We start from the raw sequence: 18,850 nt of genomic DNA, 5'->3' as shown, positions 1-18,850 counted from the left end.
AAACCCAATATGAGGCACTCTCATTATATCTTAGCATTTTTCTTCACTTTAATTCTTACAACTCAAGCAAGACACCATCACCATACAAAACACAAACACTCTTCACATTCTAATAATAATGACAATAATAGTAATAATCAATCATATCCTCCTTCTCCTTCTCCTTCTTCTTCTTCCGGAATTTCAGTGCCTCCTGTGGCTGCACCCGGTGGTTATGATAATGAAGCTCCTAGTCCTAGTCCTAGTCCCTCTGATGATGATGGCTCCGAAATCTTCGATGTTCGAACATTTGGGGCCATTGGAGATGGTATAGCTGATGATACAAAGTCCTTCAAGATGGCGTGGGACAGTGCTTGCCAAAGTGAATCAGCAATTAACATTGTACTTGTTCCTCGCGGTTTCTCGTTCATGGTCCAGTCTACAATCTTCACTGGTCCCTGTCAAGGTGGCTTAGTGTTAAAGGTATTGTACTTAGTTCTGTTCTTTTGGTCCCATTTACAAATTGTGGTAGGACTTTAATGCTTCGTTTTGTTGGTGTCTCACAGACATATCTGTATATATATATATATATATATATACAGATATTTGGTAGTATTAAAACAGAAATAGAAACAAATGCAGTAAGACTAAAATAAACATCTTCCATACTAATAATGTCATTTTTATTTTCAGTGTCTTTGTCTCAGTTTATATCATCTCTAATCCTTATAGAATAAATTTGTCTTCATATCCCTGATATATTTAGGGTAAACATAAAAAAAAGTGCATTTCATTGTTTCTTTGATTATTTTCTTTCTGAATCTGGTCGAAATTTGAATTCAGATTTAAAATAGAATTTAATTTTAAGTAATGCTACAGTACACTAAAATCAATCACCAATACATATTGAAAATAAATTAAACCACACATGTATTTATACACAGATACATTAGTAGCTAATTTTAGTTACTGATTTTAGTGTACAAATAGTATTTTTGTTTAATTTTAATGCATTATCTCTATAAAGAATTTTATATAATAATTTAATTAAATTTATATATTTAGATGATTTTTTTAAATAGTGACTTTAAAAATTAATTACTTTTAATAATGTGATAATACACCATTAGTTAATTGGATAATGAAAATTAAATTCTTCAAAAAATACAAAGACTCTCATTAATTAGAGATTAAGACAGCGTTATATTTTAATCTATGTCTTTTATTATTCCCAATTTTGTGTTGATAAAAAAATTGAGCATAATTTTGTCACAAAATAGAGATATTTTGTTTATTCTACTAATTAGCCTCTTCAATTTCCTAAACTAAATTTTTTCCTTTAATGTAGTTATATATGAAAAGTACCATTACATTTGTATGTGGATTTTTCTAGTTTGGGCAGTTTCCATTAGTTACCTTATTATTACATGCTTATAAAGTAAAGGGTATAAGTATAAAGTGAGTAATGGAATTTGATGGTGCGCATGGAAAAGGTTGATGGCACTCTCATGCCACCAGATGGACCTGAATCTTGGCCAAACAACACAAGTAGGCGTCAATGGCTTGTCTTTTACAGAATCAATAATATGTCACTACAAGGAAGTGGTGTTATTGATGGCAGAGGACAAAATTGGTGGGACCTTCCTTGTAAGCCTCATAAGGTAGTAATATATATTATTCATTCTTCAAAAATTCAACAAGTTTTGCCATTTTTCGTTTTCAACTAGTTAAGCTCATCACTTTAATAATTTTAGTAAAATCCTAAATGAAAAACAGAAAAAATATTCATGAATAATAAAACATATGGAACTACAAATATATTCTGATGACTGGAATATGAAAATGTCACAGGGACCTAATGGGACTACACTTCCAGGACCTTGTGATAGCCCAGTTGTAAGTTGTAAAGACCTTTTATAAGTTAATTTCTTCTGAAATCGCATACCATAGACTACGTTTGTTTACAGACACGGTATATTTAGACAGAAACATAAAAATATAAAATTGTGTTTGACAGATGAGATATAAATAGAAATATAGACACTAAATTAATATATTTTATTCATTCTGACAGGAATGACGTAAAGATAATTTATTTTTTATACTATTATATTTTTTTCTTAAATTTTTTGGATGAAAAAAATGAAAATAAATTAAATTTTTATAATTTGTTATAGTTTATCACAAAAAAAATACAAAAATACACAATTTTGTATCTATATTCTTTATGTTTTATTTTTGGTGTCTTATCTTATCCTATTCTCAGAAACAAATGCAGCAAATATATTTCCTTCTTTATGCATTATTATTATTATTCCTAGAATAAATGTCATTTTTCATCTCTAATCATTTGTTCAAAATCTAAAACACTCTTTCATTATTTAAAAATCTCTAATTGATTCTCAACCATTCAATAATTCGTCTAAACAGTCTGTAATATATAAGCAGTAGTTCATCGATTACAATAACTACTTAGATCGATTATGTAGATGGTTGAAGACAGATTAAAAATTTTCGGATTGTAAAAAAAATACTTTGTCCTTTAAACAAACAGTTAGAAACAAAAGAAAAATTTTACTTTTGTTACTATTATTATAATAGAAATAAATGAAACATTCTTCCCCCTCCCCCCAACCTTTCCCTATTTTGCAGGCATTAAGGTTTTTCATGAGTTCAAACTTGAGTGTGCAAGGACTTAGAATCAAGAACAGTCCCCAGTTCCACTTCAGATTTGATGGCTGCAAAAGCGTTCGAGTAGATTCAATCTTCATAACATCTCCAGCACTAAGTCCCAACACCGATGGAATACACATAGAAAACACAAATGACGTAAGGATATACAATTCCGTCATTTCCAACGGTAAGTCACAAAAACAAATGCTAATTGCTTTTCATGGTTTATTGCATCTAACAATGTTTCCTGAATTGTCATTTCACAGGTGATGACTGTGTGTCCATTGGAACGGGTTGCTATGATGTTGATATAAAGAACATTACATGTGGTCCCAGCCACGGAATTAGGTACTTCTATGATCACTTATTTATGTACTATTACCAAAACTTTCATTCCCTTTTCGTACTTCATTAATTTCTTCTTAACTTCTCATCTTGTCAAATAAATGCTTTCTCTGGGTCAAATTTTATTTGCTCATAAATAACTAAATAAGTAGTATTTATTTAAAACTTAATTATTATTCTTTTCCAATAATAACTACTTTATTAAATAAAGGAGAGAAATTTTATGAAAAAATACTTCAAATAGAATTCTCTGATCTCTCTGGTTCTAATTATTAATTTATTGTATGTTTCATTTTTATAATTTTATTTGGTCAAAATAAATTAATTTTCCATTTAGAATAATTAAGTAGCACTAATTTATTTTTTTTCATTCGTGCAAGGGTGCAACATATTAAATATAAAGAAAAGAGAATATTTTATACAATAAGTTTAATTCATTTAAAATAAAAAGATACTTTTCTATTATTTTCTTAAGAATATGGTTGGTGGCCACTGGTTTTTCCCTGTCAACTTGTAGTTAATATTCATAAAAAAAATTGCAAAATATAATGATTTATATAGGCATGCTATCTACAATCTATATTATAGACTCCTCTCTATAATATTAAATTATATTAATTCAAATGTGGATCATATCAGTTTGCAAAAACAAATAAAACATAAACAAATAATCACATTAGGCATATAAAAAAATTAATTATTAAATCAGTTATTTGTACAGAATATATATTAAAAATAAATAAAAATAATATATATTTATACATAAATATACACAGATTTATTTGGTGACTAATTTTTTATTTTTAAATGTCATTTTTATAATTGGTGTGCTTATCAAAGTGATGTTGCCTCTTAGAATTATTGTTTCATGATTTGATATATATAATTAATTTTAGTCACATATATATAATGTTGATTTTGTTTGTTCAGCATTGGTAGTTTGGGAAACCACAACTCAAGAGCCTGCGTCTCAAACATTACAGTAAGAGAGTCAACGATCAAAGGGTCAGACAATGGAGTAAGAATAAAAACATGGCAAGGAGGATCAGGATCAGTATCAAAAGTAACATTCAGCAAGATTCACATGGAGAGTGTACGGAACCCAATAATAATCGACCAATTCTATTGCCTATCGAAAGATTGCAGCAACAAAAGCTCGGCAGTATTTGTATCAGACATAGTTTACTCAAACATAAAAGGGACATATGATATAAGGCACCCACCCATGCGTTTCGCTTGCAGTGACTCTGTGCCTTGCACTAACTTAACTCTTTCTGATATAGAGCTTCTTCCTGCACAGGGTGATCTTTTTAATGACCCTTTTTGTTGGAATGCTTATGGCAATTCGGAGACACTAACTATTCCTCCTGTTTCTTGCTTGATTGAGGGTCTTCCTCAGTCTCTTCCAGGGAATGATTTATCTCGTTGCTGAGAGTTTTCACCTTGTTATTATGTAAAGAGTGTGTGTATTTTATTAGTATAGGCATTAATAAGGAGTGAAAGATGTATTGTCCTGAGCCTAGCCTGCCTTATAGATTATGGTGTGATTGTTGAGGATGACGAGGACTTGTTTTAGAGGTTCCTCCCCCTCCACCAGATGCTAATTAACTATAATGCCTGTAAATGTTTCCGGTTTCGAATCAAAGTTTGGACTTTTTTATTTCTTAGTAATAAATTAAAGGTGAGTTTGGTTATGGTATATTACTGCTGAAATACGCTTATTAATTATTTTTACGGTGTTGGCGTGTTGCTAATATGAACGCATATTTTATATGTACCATAAAATACGGTGATGTCAGATAGTAAAAAAAAAAAAAATTGAATTTCCATCTTCTAAATTTTAAATTTTATTCTAAAAAATAAAGTATAGTCTCTTATTATTTATTTTATAGATGGAACTAAAAAAAATACGAAAGAAAAAACACTCAAAAATAAAAAACAAAAGATCACACTTTACCTTCTCAAATAAAATACAAAATTTAAAAGATCTAAATTTTAAAAAAATATATACAATATTACTAACTAGTCATAATTTTTTTTATAAGTGTGTGGAATAACATACATATTATAACAACATTATCCTCTCTCTATGTTTGGGATTATTAATTTTTTTCTAAAATTAATTTAAATTTTTTTTAAATCACATTTTAAAAATTTCTTAATCACATTCGTACTCTAATTAATTATTTTTAAGATTTGCGGCTAATATACGTCCTAAAAATACATTTTTTTGTGACTACCTAAAAATACATTTTAAAAGTACTATAAAAAATGTTCTATTAAAAATTATTAAACAAAAATAAACACTTTTATATTTTTTATGCATTAAATGTATTAAAAAATTAAAAAGGATTTATGTTCTTTCAAGACACAAAATAGTTAAATTTTTATTAAACTATAATTTATCCAAACATATTAATTCATCTAATAATTCTTAATTTTCATATTCAAACGAGGACAACATATGATTATTTATCAAAATTTTTAATATGCTCTTATATCATATAAGTATAATTTTCTGCTCATGTTTATGCATAATTTTTTTTCTCCTCTAAATTTGGACCATTTTGCAATTTAACATTTTTGAGGGGCAGACTAGCAATATATGAAGCATATGTACGGATTCCAATTCATCCACTCATTCAGAATCTTTAGCTAAGTTCTTAAAGGTCATCTTTTAAGTTCCCCCACCTAAGACAAAGCAGATAATGTAAACATATATAGGAATCTCAAAAAGCAGGAACAAAAAGGTAATGATAATTACACAACAATGAGCGAGACTGCGTGATTTCAAGAGGGATTTGTGCCCCCATGATTCTCACTTCCAATGCAAGTTGGGTTCTGAAGTGGAGGAGAGTGTGACCAAATTAAACTACCTTTTCTTGCTTTTCTCATTTTTTCTTCTCCCTTCAAATTTGCACGCGCAGTTGCCACTTTAATAATCATGGGTTGGGTCAGTGTGTCTATAGAAGGAAGGTATTCTTGCATTGCACTGAGAAAAAGTAACAGTCGGTGCACGGGGTTATAAATCACAATTTCCATCCACCAATGATCAAACAATCTTTCTTTTTGCCCCCTCTAAATTCTAAAGGTTATTATTGTTACTACTACCATAGGGTGGAAAGAAATTGAACACTAGTATGCTACGAAATGTAATGTGCACGCTCTTGCAAAAGAAACTAAGGTGATGCGTATCGGTTTTCATTGGAGGTTAAATATGTAGTAAAGACGTTTTGGAATTTTGGTTCCTCTTAAACACGCTTCTTCAATTATTGAGGGCTACAAACAACTCTCGCTATGATTAAATCTTAAATCAAATCAACTAGCGTTGTAATAAAGATTGAATATATATAAATAATTCATAACAATAAAGCACAGAATTTTCTACTTGTAAGAATATAATAAGGTCACTAATATCCACACACACAAATAACAATGGCAGAAATGGAATGGTTTTTTTATATAAATAAATATTTAAAAAATATTAATTCCAGAAATACACAAGACATCAATTTATTTCATAAATGGGCCATTTTATTGGTACTGTCTTTGAGGTACTCCAATTCGTGCTCGCCATGCTTGGAATGCGCTATTTTTTGGATGCCAGTCACGAAATGCTGATGTTTGTCAGTGTCAGCTCCATTTCGTTGCTACCACCCATGATTTATAGTGCAATACTATTTTGCAAGCGCCTCCCACGAATTGGCTCTATACATTTGTGGAATAAATTGATGCCGTGCGTATTTTTTAAATTAATATTTTTTAAATATTTATTTATATAAAAAAAGCCAAAACGAAATAATAAGATAGCAACAAAATCATACAGAAAATATAGAAATAGAAACAATATACCAAAATTTTAACCTGATAAAAAGTCTCTAAAATTGAGAGACAAAAATCATGACTTACCAAATCAGACAAAATGGCTTTAGTGTTATCAGAATGTAGTGAATTTGTTAGTATTTAATTATTTATTACCACCGAACCTTGAATAATTTGTTGAGCTAGTTTCTTTGTTGCTTAAAATCATCACTAAGATGAATTTTGTACTGAATTTGTTGCTGTCATGCTCAAATAATTACTTAGCTAAATGTTTTTGTTGCTGGAAATGTGAGTTGAATATATTAGTGATTGCTCCTTGAATTTGTTGTTGTCTTGCTAAATAATCACTTGGAGCAAAAAATAACGTTCTTCAAAATAACAAAAAATATAAGTGTTATCTAGCGTATATGTATTCTATCGAATTTTGTTTGGTTTTACTTAAGGTTATGATCTTTGGGATGGATTCTGAACTGTAATTTGAACTCATTTATTAATGTGAACTTAATATGGTACAAAAAAAAAATAAATGTCAAAGTAATAAAAGAATAAATTAAAAAATAATAAGGTAACTATTTGATATAAAAATTAAATATAACAAGGTATATAACAATTTGTATTAAAAATTTAATATTAAATATAATAAAAATAAAAGAATAAAAAAATGCCCATAAATATGATTAAATCTAACAAAAAAATGAAAGGATAAATTGAAAACAAAAAAATAACATTCTTTAAAATAATAAAAAATATGAGTGTTATCTAGCGTATATGTATAATCGTAAGCTCCAATGATTTTATTATGCAAAAATTTGTAAAGTTGCTAACTTTTCTATAGAGATGTTTTCGGTAAAAAAATTTTAACTAACTATCATAAAATAATTGCATAATATTTATATTAATAGAAAAAAAATATTCATTAATAATACAATTATTTGAATTTATAATTTAAAAACAAATAATTTCTCAAATTATCGTATAATTTAAAAAAGGTATAATAGTAATAAATGAGAATATTTACTTTTTCCTAATAATATAATCATATACTCCAAGAATAATGCTAAGACAAACATTTTATTTTTTAATCATTTACTAAAAAAATAAAAAGGAGTAAATTTCCATACGTTTTCTACTTATAAGAATAAACAATTTGAAAAAATGATAGTTTGAATTTAAATTTAAATTTGAATATCAAATAAAAAAATTAAATATCTTAGTTATTTGTTACAATATCTTAACAAAAAATTGGATTTAATTTGAAAATTAGATATCTTTTTGCATTTATTAGGATATCCTTATTTCCAAAAAAAAAAGATTTTTCGTTATCTTTGTTAGTTATCTCTATAAATAACAGTGTTTATCGTGATGTTTTAAATCTAACACTTTTTTTTTAAATGATATGATTATTAGTCTGTTTAGTAGTTTTTTTAGTCTAATAAAAATACTGAAATTTATTTGGCTTGAGCAGCTCTCACTGGATGCCTCTATAACTTATAAGGAAGAATCAGACATGGACTTATCCGCCTTGGATGAGAAGGTAATCCATTTTTTGGGCTACAATACTCGAATATGCATTACTTTCTTGGCATACTCTATTTAACATGTCTTTAATTATCTTTTGTGATGTTTATAGTTGCTGTATTATAACCTTAGTATACAAGTAACGCGTCTTATTGTATGGCATCTTGTAGCTTGGAAAGGGTATTGCCGAGGCACTGTCGACGATGATTCGCGAAGCTGTTGTGCAAGGGATAATAGCAGTTCTCCCAGAAATTGTGAAAACGGTTGGTTCTTCACCAAAAAGTGGGAGTGACGGTGCAAAGCTTTCAATTACTACTCCAATTGTTAAATCGCCGTCGGACACTTTGAAACGCAGAAAGCTTTCAAATACTCATGTTACTCCACTGTCAGACCCTTTGAAAGAAATACTTGATGCCAATCCCTCAATGTATTTGGGTGACGAACCAGTCACAAAAGAAGAGTACTTGGAGGTGCAAGGGAAAAAAGCGTGGATTACCGGTCAACGCAGTTAAGGTTTTATCTTTTTATTTTTAAATAACAACCATTAAATACCATTTAGGGGTGAAGAACTTTTTAGTATTCTCACATATTGCTATATTAATGTTAAGTCATTAAATACAATCTCTTCCTCAACTTATCTCCTTTTCATTAGACATGATGTCTAGCTTCATTGTTGAGTATTTTAGGCTCGTGAGTACCGATTTTTTCTTTGGTCATCAAATTGTGCCCTGTTAGTGACATTAGAAGGTTGATTAGAACCTTAATTAATATTAGGGAGCTAAATTTTATTTGCTGATATTTATAATGATTTTATTGATGTCGTGTCATTTGAGATGATATTATTGACAAATAAGTAACAGCTTCTAAAATAATTATCATATTTTTTGGAGTTGCAGAAAGAATTGCAATTTGCGGAAAAGCATCCTCCGGGGTCTCCATGAATTTACTACGACACCCACGATCCAAATATGGACGGGGATGACATGCCACGTGTGAGTACTTACCTATTTGAAAACCGTTAGTCTATGAAAAATTTTTCATTTTTAATACGCAAAAAAAATATTTGGCCGATTTTGTGTGTACACTTTGAGTATATAGACATAGTCAAACTTTTTAAAACATACGAAAGATTAAATAAATGACATGTAAAGACGGTTAGTAATCATAGTTGGTAATAAAAAAAGATTGAACTTATAAATTATTTATATTATTTTATAATTGTATTTTTTTTTTACTTTTTGTTGATCAAAATAAATGAGTACTAAACTTTTTTTTGTTGCTATTTTTTTTTAGTGTTTGGACCTTTTATTTCGGCCAACTAAAGAGAAGAAATTTTTTAATAAAAAATTGGCCATTGCTGCCTATATATTTGGAAACAATATGGATCCAGAGTAAGTAAAATTAACTTATTTTTTAATTAATATTTAATTTGTCATATAATTTTTTTTATAATCTACTATACCACTATAGTATAATATTCTAATTTTATGAATTTAGGGAAGTGCTTGTTCCAAACGATCATTGTAGTGGCACACGCAAGACTCTTCTGACTATAATGACCGGCAAGCCAATAATTGGTGATGTAAGAATTTTTGTAATATTTATTTATTTATTATCCTTGTAAAAATATTAAATTTGGATTGGTGCAGAATAACTCTGATTTTTTGTACTCCATAGGTCCTTACCTTAGTTTGTTCGATGCTCACCAAAGGATATTTTGGGCCAAAAGGATACAAATATGCTAACCAATGGTTTCTGCCACCGACATTTTCTGTAAGTCCCTTGGCATATCAAAATTTAGTCTTCAAATTTAATATATCTTCCCAGGTAGACTAGAAATTAACATAATAAGATTCCTAACTTAGTTTAATATTCATGGCAGCAAATTGTGTTAAGCCCGAAACAGAACTGTGTTCGCACAATGAAATACATCAATGATAACTTCATGGGAGACCTTGCCACTTTACATCAAGTTCGTTAATTTTATTAAACTTTTAATTAATTCATATAATAATATTTCATGACTGTTTTTAGTTAAGGTTATTTCCGGATGTTGTTGTAGATTTTTGTGTCAGTTCACCTCAATAGCCATTGGTTTCTCATAGTGGTTGATTTACTTAACGAGGTCGTGAAATATCTGGACTCTTTCAAAAAGGGCACATTGGTGACAGAGCGTATGAGTGCCATTAACACTTTGTTAAATTACCTAGAGGAATTTTTGTCCGAAAAGAATTTTGGTGAAACACCTTCCTTTAGAAACATTCAATTTTCAAAGTATAAAGTCAGAGAACCAGCTGTCCCGCAACAATCTGCTGAATCGTACGTTTAAATTTACCATTTATCAAAGTAAAAATTCAATTTTCTGGCAGTTTGTTATTTTGTTATTTTTCTTTTGTTAATATGTGCATTGAATTGTGGCAAAGGAATAACTGTGGTATTTGGGTCGCTCAATGGATGCAACTCACTCGCTATTAGAGCCTCGGTAATAAGGCATGGGTAAGAAAAATAACATTATTAATGAAGTTGTGTTTGTTCCATTTTGTAATATCATTTTATTGTCTGTTAGGTTATTTCTGATTACACAAGGATGCGTCTAGCTGTGGATTTGGTGAATGACAAAAATAACTCAAAGCAGGACATCATAGAGAAGCTAGCTGTCACTGACTGGAATAAAAAGATACAGCAGTCTGTCATGCAAACTTAAGACGTTAAAAACTTTTTTATTAGAAATTATGGATTGAATTAGGCTATTTTATTTTTCTTTAAAATACAAGCTAACTTTATATCTTGCACTTATTTCTTTAACTTTTTAAATATATGGATTTTTTATTATTTATAATGATTTATATCTTGCACTTAGGATTTTTTTTATTCTTGTTATTATCTTGAAAAATTTGGTGCGTGAGATGATATTTATAGTGTATAATCTACGATTCATGGAATAGTTCACTTTGGTATGTTAGTGACATTTACCTGAACACAGAGCAACCAAAGGTGTATACATCTCATTATTGGCGGATTCACTGATAAAAGTAGAATAATATATATCAAAATAATGTGGTATAACTTGGCTAATATAAGGTGATATTTTAGATAAAAAATAATAAAATACACACAAAAAAACATTGGTTAACGTCAAAGCAGTAGCTGCGATATGGTTTGAACTCAACCCCGCTGCTTGAGTTTGATCCTACTGAGATCAATGCTCAATGTATCTATCAGGCAGAGTCATGGCTCGCCACTGCACCAACACAAACATGCCGGTTAGTACTGAATATATATATATAATTAAGTAAAGGTGTGGTGCTGAATATACATGGTGTGGTGCTGCAACTATAATAGTGATTTATCACCACTGTTTTCTGACCTGATAAAATTCGTCACTATCCATTTGTGTGTCTTATATATATCTTCACGTACTACCCATTTGTCTGTATAACATCAAAACATAAACAGTGTTACAGAAATTTTTGTACCTCTAGAATCACAGAATCCTTTATAATAGCACCTGTAAGTGACTGAGCCAACCACACAAGGAGGGGATCAGCGGCAAACCATGTGAAAATAACACTAAACGGCTCTGGAAGCTGCATTTAACAATTAACAGAGTATGCATATAAGAGGAATCACTCTCAAAGTCTCAATTTTCTTAGCTTTGTTCATATTTTACTACAAAACCAATTCAGATGCTATTGCAACCAACAATCAAACTGCATATAGTAAGAACCAGTTCACAGTGTAGTCACTTGAACCATTTGTGTAGTTGCTTTTCCTCCGGATAACCAATTATCTAACCACCGCAAATTTGAGCTTTGCTAATCAGTGCCGGACCTAGGAGGTGTACTCAAATGGTTGAGGTTCCTTGTCAATAGCCATTGCTGATGCAGTACTCTGCAACCCTGCTGCTGAACCACCAGCAGCTGACGTGGTAGATGAGGGTGTGTCTGTGAGAGAGAGCACTTCAGACTCACTGGGGCGCAAGTCTTTAAGAAGCACAAATCCTAAAGGTGCCAACTTAACTGGCACGTATCTGCTGTCCTGCATACATGTAAGGGTGCATGTATCTGAGACAATAATACAGTGTAGTCAACAAGATGTTATTATATAGGGCTAATTTTACAAGAGATGTAAAAACACTGGAGTCGGTTTAATTCCAAAACATGTTTTCTGTTTACATTTCATGTTTCTAATACTAAAATTAAACCATGTAGTCATTCGGTGTTCCAATGTCAGGATTCTCAGTTTAAAAAACTACGAAAATGAAAAACATTGTTTTCAGCTTTTAATTCAGAGAGTTCTAAAGAAGCCTTCATTTATAATAAAGACACCTGCCTGGCGTCTCCATCCTTTTCACTTGAAGACTTCCCCTTCCCAGTTCCCGAAGCAACTGATGCAGACTCGGATGAACTTTCAGCATTGGCCTTCTTTTCTTCAGCTTTCGTAGCCCTTGCTTTGGCCTTAGCTAATGTAGACAGAACAGCAGTGGGAAGTTTCAAAGAGTGAAGGTTTTACAGGTGGTTTACCTAACAGAAGTTCGCCTGTAAATTAAACTTTCTCATTTTATGTTTCATCGATTTAATTCAACAAGAACAACAGAAGCATTTTAGTTTCTTTGAGATTTCTGGTGAAACTAATATTCAGGACAATTACCTAATAATTAAGCCATTTGATTTGATTTCAATTTTAGTTTCTTCACCAAAAATTATCTTTCAACAACATACGACACTTGATTTGATTTCCATTTTTTGCATTCAGCAACAATCCGTTACAAAACAATAACTAGTAATCCCTAATCACACTAAACCTGAAATCAATAAAGCTAAACAAAAATTTCAATAATGAATTGATTTCTATTTTAGCAGCAGCAAGAAAATTTCAACAAAAATTTCAGGAATTAATAAAAGGGCAACAGCACAAAATCAATTATTTGCTATAATCCATTCACATTTTCACATCCAACAAAAACTTCTGACATTTAATGTTGCAATTTATTAGCTGGCATAAGAGGTTCAATTTGTGGTTCAGAATTTGATTTCACTACTAGTGTTACCTGCAGTGGTATAGCATAGACTATTCTAGTCGTAGATTTTGCAACTGTACAAGAGACCTTTTTGAATTTTAGCATGAATAAGAATCAATAAGATTTTACTTATATAAATAAAAAACTATTGAAACTTTCTGCACATTTTAGCCGAGTGTAACAATGACAAGTTATGATAAATATCTAAAAATTTAAATATTAAAAATTTATCAACCTCAAAGCAAAGTCTTATTGAAATCCAAGAATTTAACTAACATCTTAAACCATACTCTTATGAGTATATACAAGTACATGCTACTGCATCCCATTGAACTTCGAATAATGTCCTTGTTGTACAACCTGTTCTCCACATCACAAATAAATTTGAGAGAAATAAAAATGACTTCAGTGAATTATAATGTGATTTCAAATAGTTTAAGACTTACCAAAACACTAAGTTTCTCTCAATGCAATTATTCATTTCTTTAAATTTATACCTGTAATAGCCACTGATGACTTTCATACGGTGGGATGGGATTCTCATGGCCATTAATCAATCCTGAATCACCTAGCCCAGACTCTTGCTGCACAGGTACATTTACTTCTGTATTTGTCACTGCTAATGTCTCTTGAGAAGCCATAGGGTCCTTGGGAAGCTCCTATGAAAAATTAATACATGGAGTCAAAAATTCTATCAAGTATAACTACAACATAGAGGTCACCAGTTTATTTTAAATCAAAAATAACAACTAATGCAATATTGTATCTCACTGACCTCCTTGGTACCAAAGCTAGCTTGCGCGCCATTACCAGTCTTATCCCCCAAATCGTCACCGTCATTCCTCACAGGACATTTATTCTTTACATGACTAGCACTGTTGCATTTAGTGCACCTCCGTTTACCCCTCTCCTTTTTCCCCTTGGGTGCTCCTTTTGTCTTGACCACCGAAGGGTCACCAACAAAGTTTGGCGTGGTAGAATCTGTTGTTTGTCTTTTCAAGTCAGATTTTTGTTCTAGTGTTTGGGTCCAACGACAGACTTCATTCATAGTGTCATGGAAAGAAGGACCATCTTGAGCTCCTAAGAATACCATCCACGTAGCTGCCACTGACAATGCGCCATAGCGCATTAAAAATTCTCTTTCTCTGTCTTGCGTAGTGCCTCCAGCAGAACTTTCATCCAGATACTTCTTGGCATCCTTCGACCATCTTCTCAAAAGAAGACTATCTGGCAACTTCTGTAAACCTACCCTTTTCATTGCACAAAACATGTGCCTGCAAGGAATGCCTTCACTACTCCACCGACTACATTCACACTCCATATGCTCAGTATTGCGACCGTAAAGTACGTTATAAATATGTTGTCTCCTGTCACACTCCTTAACTTTTAACACAACAGTGGTTGATATGTTTTCCTCATTTATTACATCTAATGCGACTACTCCTTGAATCTCCTTTTTTACTTCTCTAAGAATCTCTCTAGTGTAAAAATTGGCAGCAGAAAGCTCCAACGCTTCTAGCCCAGTAGTTAGAACGGGCTCCCCATACAGCATCTTAAATTGAGAAACTAATTCATTGTTTCTATAGTCCCTAAGAGCATGTTCAAGATTTTGGACCAACTCTAGAAGACTTTGGCGAATGCCAATAAACCTTTTAATGAAGTTGTTTATCGCCTCACACCTTGATGTTGTTCTAAATCCAGCACAGAATTTATCCCTCAAGTAAGCGCTTGCCTGATGAGCGGATAATTTGTACGCTTTTTGGCATTGTTTTTAGTATGTTTTTAGTATGATCTAGTTAGTTTTTAGTATATTTTTATTAGTTTTTAGTTAAAATTCACTTTTCTGGACTTTACTATGAGTTTGTGTGTTTTTCTGTGATTTCAGGTATTTTCTGGCTGAAATTGAGGGACCTGAGCAAAAATCTGATTCAGAGACTGAAAAGGACTGCAGATGCTGTTGGATTCTGACCTCCCTGCACTCGAAGTGGATTTTCTGGAGCTACAGAAGCCCAATTGGCGCGCTCTCAACGGAGTTGGAAAGTAGACATCCTGGGCTTTCCAGCAATATATGATAGTCTATACTTTGCCCAAGATTTGATGGCCCAAACCGGCGTTCAAAGTCACCTTCAGATTTCCCAGCGTTAAACGCCGGAACTGGCACCAAAGTGGGAGTTAAACGCCCAAATTGGCACAAAAGCTGGCGTTTAACTCCAAGAAGAGTCTCTACACGAAAATGCTTCATTGCTCAGCCCAAGCACACTCCAAGTGGGCCTGGAAGTGGATTTTTATGTCATTTACTCATCTTTGTAAATTCTTAAGCTACTAGTTCCCTATAAATAGGACCTTTTACTATTGTATTTTCATCTTTTGATCATGTTTTGATGATTGAACCCTCTTTGGGAGGCTGGCCTCACGGCCATGCCTAGACCTTATTCTTATGTATTTTCAACGGTGGAGTTTCTACACACCATAGATTAAGGTGTGGAGCTCTGCTGTACCTCGAGTATTAATGCAATTACTATTGTTCTTCTATTCAATTCCGCTTGTTCTTGTTCCAAGATATCACTTGTTCTTCAACTTGATGAATGTGATGATCCGTGACACTCATCATCATTCTCACCTATGAACGTGTGACTGACAACCACCTCCGTTCTACCTTAGATTGGGTGAATATCTCTTGGATTCCTGATACATGATGCATGGTTGATCGCCTGACAACCGAGCCAGCCATTCCGTGAGATCAGAGTCTTCGTGGTATAGTCTAGAACTGATGGCGGCATTCAAGAGAATCCAGAAGGTCTAACCTTGTCTGTGGTATTCTGAGTAGGATTCAATGATTGAATGACTGTGACGTGCTTCAAACTCCTGAAGGCGGCGCGTTAGTGACAGACGCAAAAGAATCACTGGATTTTATTCCGGCCTGATTGAGAACCGACAGATGGATAGTCGTGCCGTGACAGGGTGCGTTGAACATTTCCACTGAGAGGATGGGAGGTAGCCACTGACGACGGTGAAACCGTTGCATAAGCTTGCCATGGAAAGGAGTAAGAAGGATTGGATGAAGACAGTAGGAAAGCAGAGAGACGGAAGGGACCAAGCATCTCCATTCGCTTATCTGAAGTTCTCACCAATGAATTGCATAAGTATCTCTATCTTTATCTTTATGTTTTATTCATATATCACCCATACCCATTTGAGTCTGCCTGACTAAGATTTACAAGGTGACCATAGCTTGCTTCATACCAATAATCTCCGTGGGATCGACCCTTACTCGCGTAAGGTTTATTACTTGGACGACCCAGTACACTTGCTGGTTAGTTGTGCGAAGTTGTGATACAGAGTTGAGATTGCAATGAGCGTACCATGTTGATGGCGCCATTGATGATCACAATTTCGTGCACCAAGTTTTTGGCGCCGTTGCCGGGGATTGTTTCGTGTATGGACAACTGACGGTTCATCTTGTTGCTTAGATTAGGTATTTTTCAGAATTCTTAAGAATGAGTTCTAGAGTTTCATGATGATCTGTTGAAGTCTGGCTGGCTGTGAAGCCATGTCTAATCTTATTGGACCGAGGTTTCAACTGATCATCACAAGAGCTTGATGATTTCTATCAATCTTGCTATTGGAGCAATGATCTGCTAAGGCTTGGCTGGCCATTGGCCATGTCTAGTGTTTTGGACCGAAGCTTTCTTTGAAAGCTTGGCTGGCTGTGAGGCCATGCCTAATTCCTGGACCGGAGTCTTAGACTAGCATTGCAATGATTCCTGGAATCCAAATTAAGAATTCTGAAACCTTTATTTTCTATTTCCATATAATTTTCGAAAAATCCAAAAAAAAATTTCAAAATCATAAAAACCAAAAATATTTTATGTTTCTTGTTTGAGTCTAGTGTCTAATTTTAAGTTTGGTGTCTTGCATGCATTGTTTATTCTTGGTTCTATTTTCAAGTCAATAGTACAGGGAACTGAAGATTCAGAACATGCAGCAGAGGAATTACACAGAAAAAGCTGGGCGTTCAAAACGCCCAGTGAAGAAGGACAGACTGGCGTTTAAACGCCAGCCAGGGTGCCTGGTTGGGCGTTTAACGCCCAAAAAGGTAGTGCATTGGGCGTTAAACGCCAGAATGTGCACCATTCTGGGCGTTTAACGCCAGGATGGCACAAGAGGGAAGATTCTGTTTTTAATTCAGATTTTTTTTCAAGTTTTCAAAGTTTTTCAAAATCAAATCTTTTTCAAATCATATCTTTTCAATCAAATCTTTTTCAAAATCAATTTCTTTCCTTTTTCAAAGATACTTGCTAACAATCAATGATTTGATTGAACAATTCAAGTATGTTGCCTTTTCTATTGAGAAAGGTTTAATGTTTGAATCATATCTTTTCTTGTTAGGCAAGTCATTAATTTTTAAAATCAAATCTTTTTAAAATCGTTTTCAAATCATATCTTTTCAATCATATCTTTTTAAAAACCATAACTTTTCAATCAAATCTTTTTAATCACATCTTTTTCAAAATAGTTTTCAATCATATCTTTTTAAATTCTAATTTCAAAATCTTTTTCAAAAATTACTTGATTTCTTTCCCACTCCTGGTTTTCGAAAATCAATTAAAGTTTTTCAAAATGTTTTCAAAATCTTTCACTTAATTTTCGAAAATTTCTTCCTCTCTTCTCACATCCTTCTATTTATGGAGTACCACTCCTTCTCAATGCACAATTCGAACTCTATCTGATTACGTTCGAATTTTTTTACCTCTTCCTTCTAATTTTCTTCTTCTCTGACACCTCAAGGAATCTCTATACTGTGACATAGAGGATTCCACATTTTCTTGTTCTCTTCTCTTTCGTATGAGCAGGAACAAAGACAAAGGCATTCTTGTTGAAGCTGACCCTGAACCTGAAAGGACCTTGAAGCGAAAGCTAAGAGAAGCTAAGGCACAACTCTCTGTAGAAGACCTAACAGAAATCTTCAAAGAAGAAGACATGGCAGCCGAAAACAACAACAATGCAAACAATGCAAGGAAGGTGCTGGGTGACTTTACTGCACCTACTCCCGACTTCTATGGGAGAAGCATCTCTATCCCTGCCATTGGAGCAAACAACTTTGAGCTTAAGCCTCAATTAGTTTCTCTAATGCAACAGAATTGCAAGTTCCATGGACTTCCATTGGAAGATCCTCATCAGTTCTTAGCTGAATTCTTGCAAATCTGTGACACTGTCAAGACCAATGGGGTTGACCCTGAGGTCTACAGACTTATGCTATTCCCTTTTGCTGTAAGAGACAGAGCTAGGACATGGTTGGACTCACAACCTAAAGAAAGCCTGGACTCATGGGAAAAGCTAGTCAATGCCTTCTTGGAAAAGTTCTTTCCACCTCAAAAATTGAGTAAGCTTAGAGTGGAAGTCCAAACCTTCAGACAGAAGGATGGAGAATCCCTCTATGAAGCTTGGGAAAGATACAAACAATTGATCAGAAAATGTCCTTCTGACATGCTT

The 18,850-nt window shown here is 32.7% G+C and overlaps 1 protein-coding gene and 1 non-coding gene across 2 annotated transcripts; one reads left to right on the top strand and one right to left on the bottom strand.

Annotated features, from left to right (window-relative positions):
* Positions 1–9: 9 nt before the first annotated feature.
* Positions 10–4,691, top strand: LOC130949264 (polygalacturonase At1g48100). The gene is made up of 6 exons (XM_057878033.1): positions 10–462; positions 1,473–1,640; positions 1,831–1,875; positions 2,632–2,839; positions 2,919–3,000; positions 3,928–4,691. The coding sequence occupies exons 1-6, from the start codon at positions 10–12 to the stop codon at positions 4,427–4,429; spliced, it is 1,458 nt and encodes a 485-aa protein (XP_057734016.1). The 3' UTR covers positions 4,430–4,691.
* A 14,051-nt stretch (positions 4,692–18,742) lies between these two features.
* Positions 18,743–18,850, bottom strand: LOC130953808 (small nucleolar RNA R71). Its single transcript, XR_009075968.1, has one exon. It is a non-coding gene; the product is annotated as a small nucleolar RNA R71 (small nucleolar RNA).

Source organism: Arachis stenosperma, chromosome 9, assembly GCF_014773155.1.
Source record: "Arachis stenosperma cultivar V10309 chromosome 9, arast.V10309.gnm1.PFL2, whole genome shotgun sequence".
In the NCBI taxonomy this organism is placed as follows: domain Eukaryota; kingdom Viridiplantae; phylum Streptophyta; class Magnoliopsida; order Fabales; family Fabaceae; genus Arachis; species Arachis stenosperma.
This window is presented reverse-complemented; position numbering and strand designations above follow the sequence as displayed.

Bases quoted from the DNA above. Each gene is read 5' to 3' on its own strand.
- LOC130949264 (XM_057878033.1), top strand. From the start codon at position 10: ATGAGGCACTCTCATTATATCTTAGCATTTTTCTTCACTTTAATTCTT. The intron at 463-1,472 runs GTATTGTACTTA...CGCATGGAAAAG, and splicing joins AAGGTGGCTTAGTGTTAAAG to GTTGATGGCACTCTCATGCC. The intron at 1,641-1,830 runs GTAGTAATATAT...AAAATGTCACAG, and splicing joins TTCCTTGTAAGCCTCATAAG to GGACCTAATGGGACTACACT.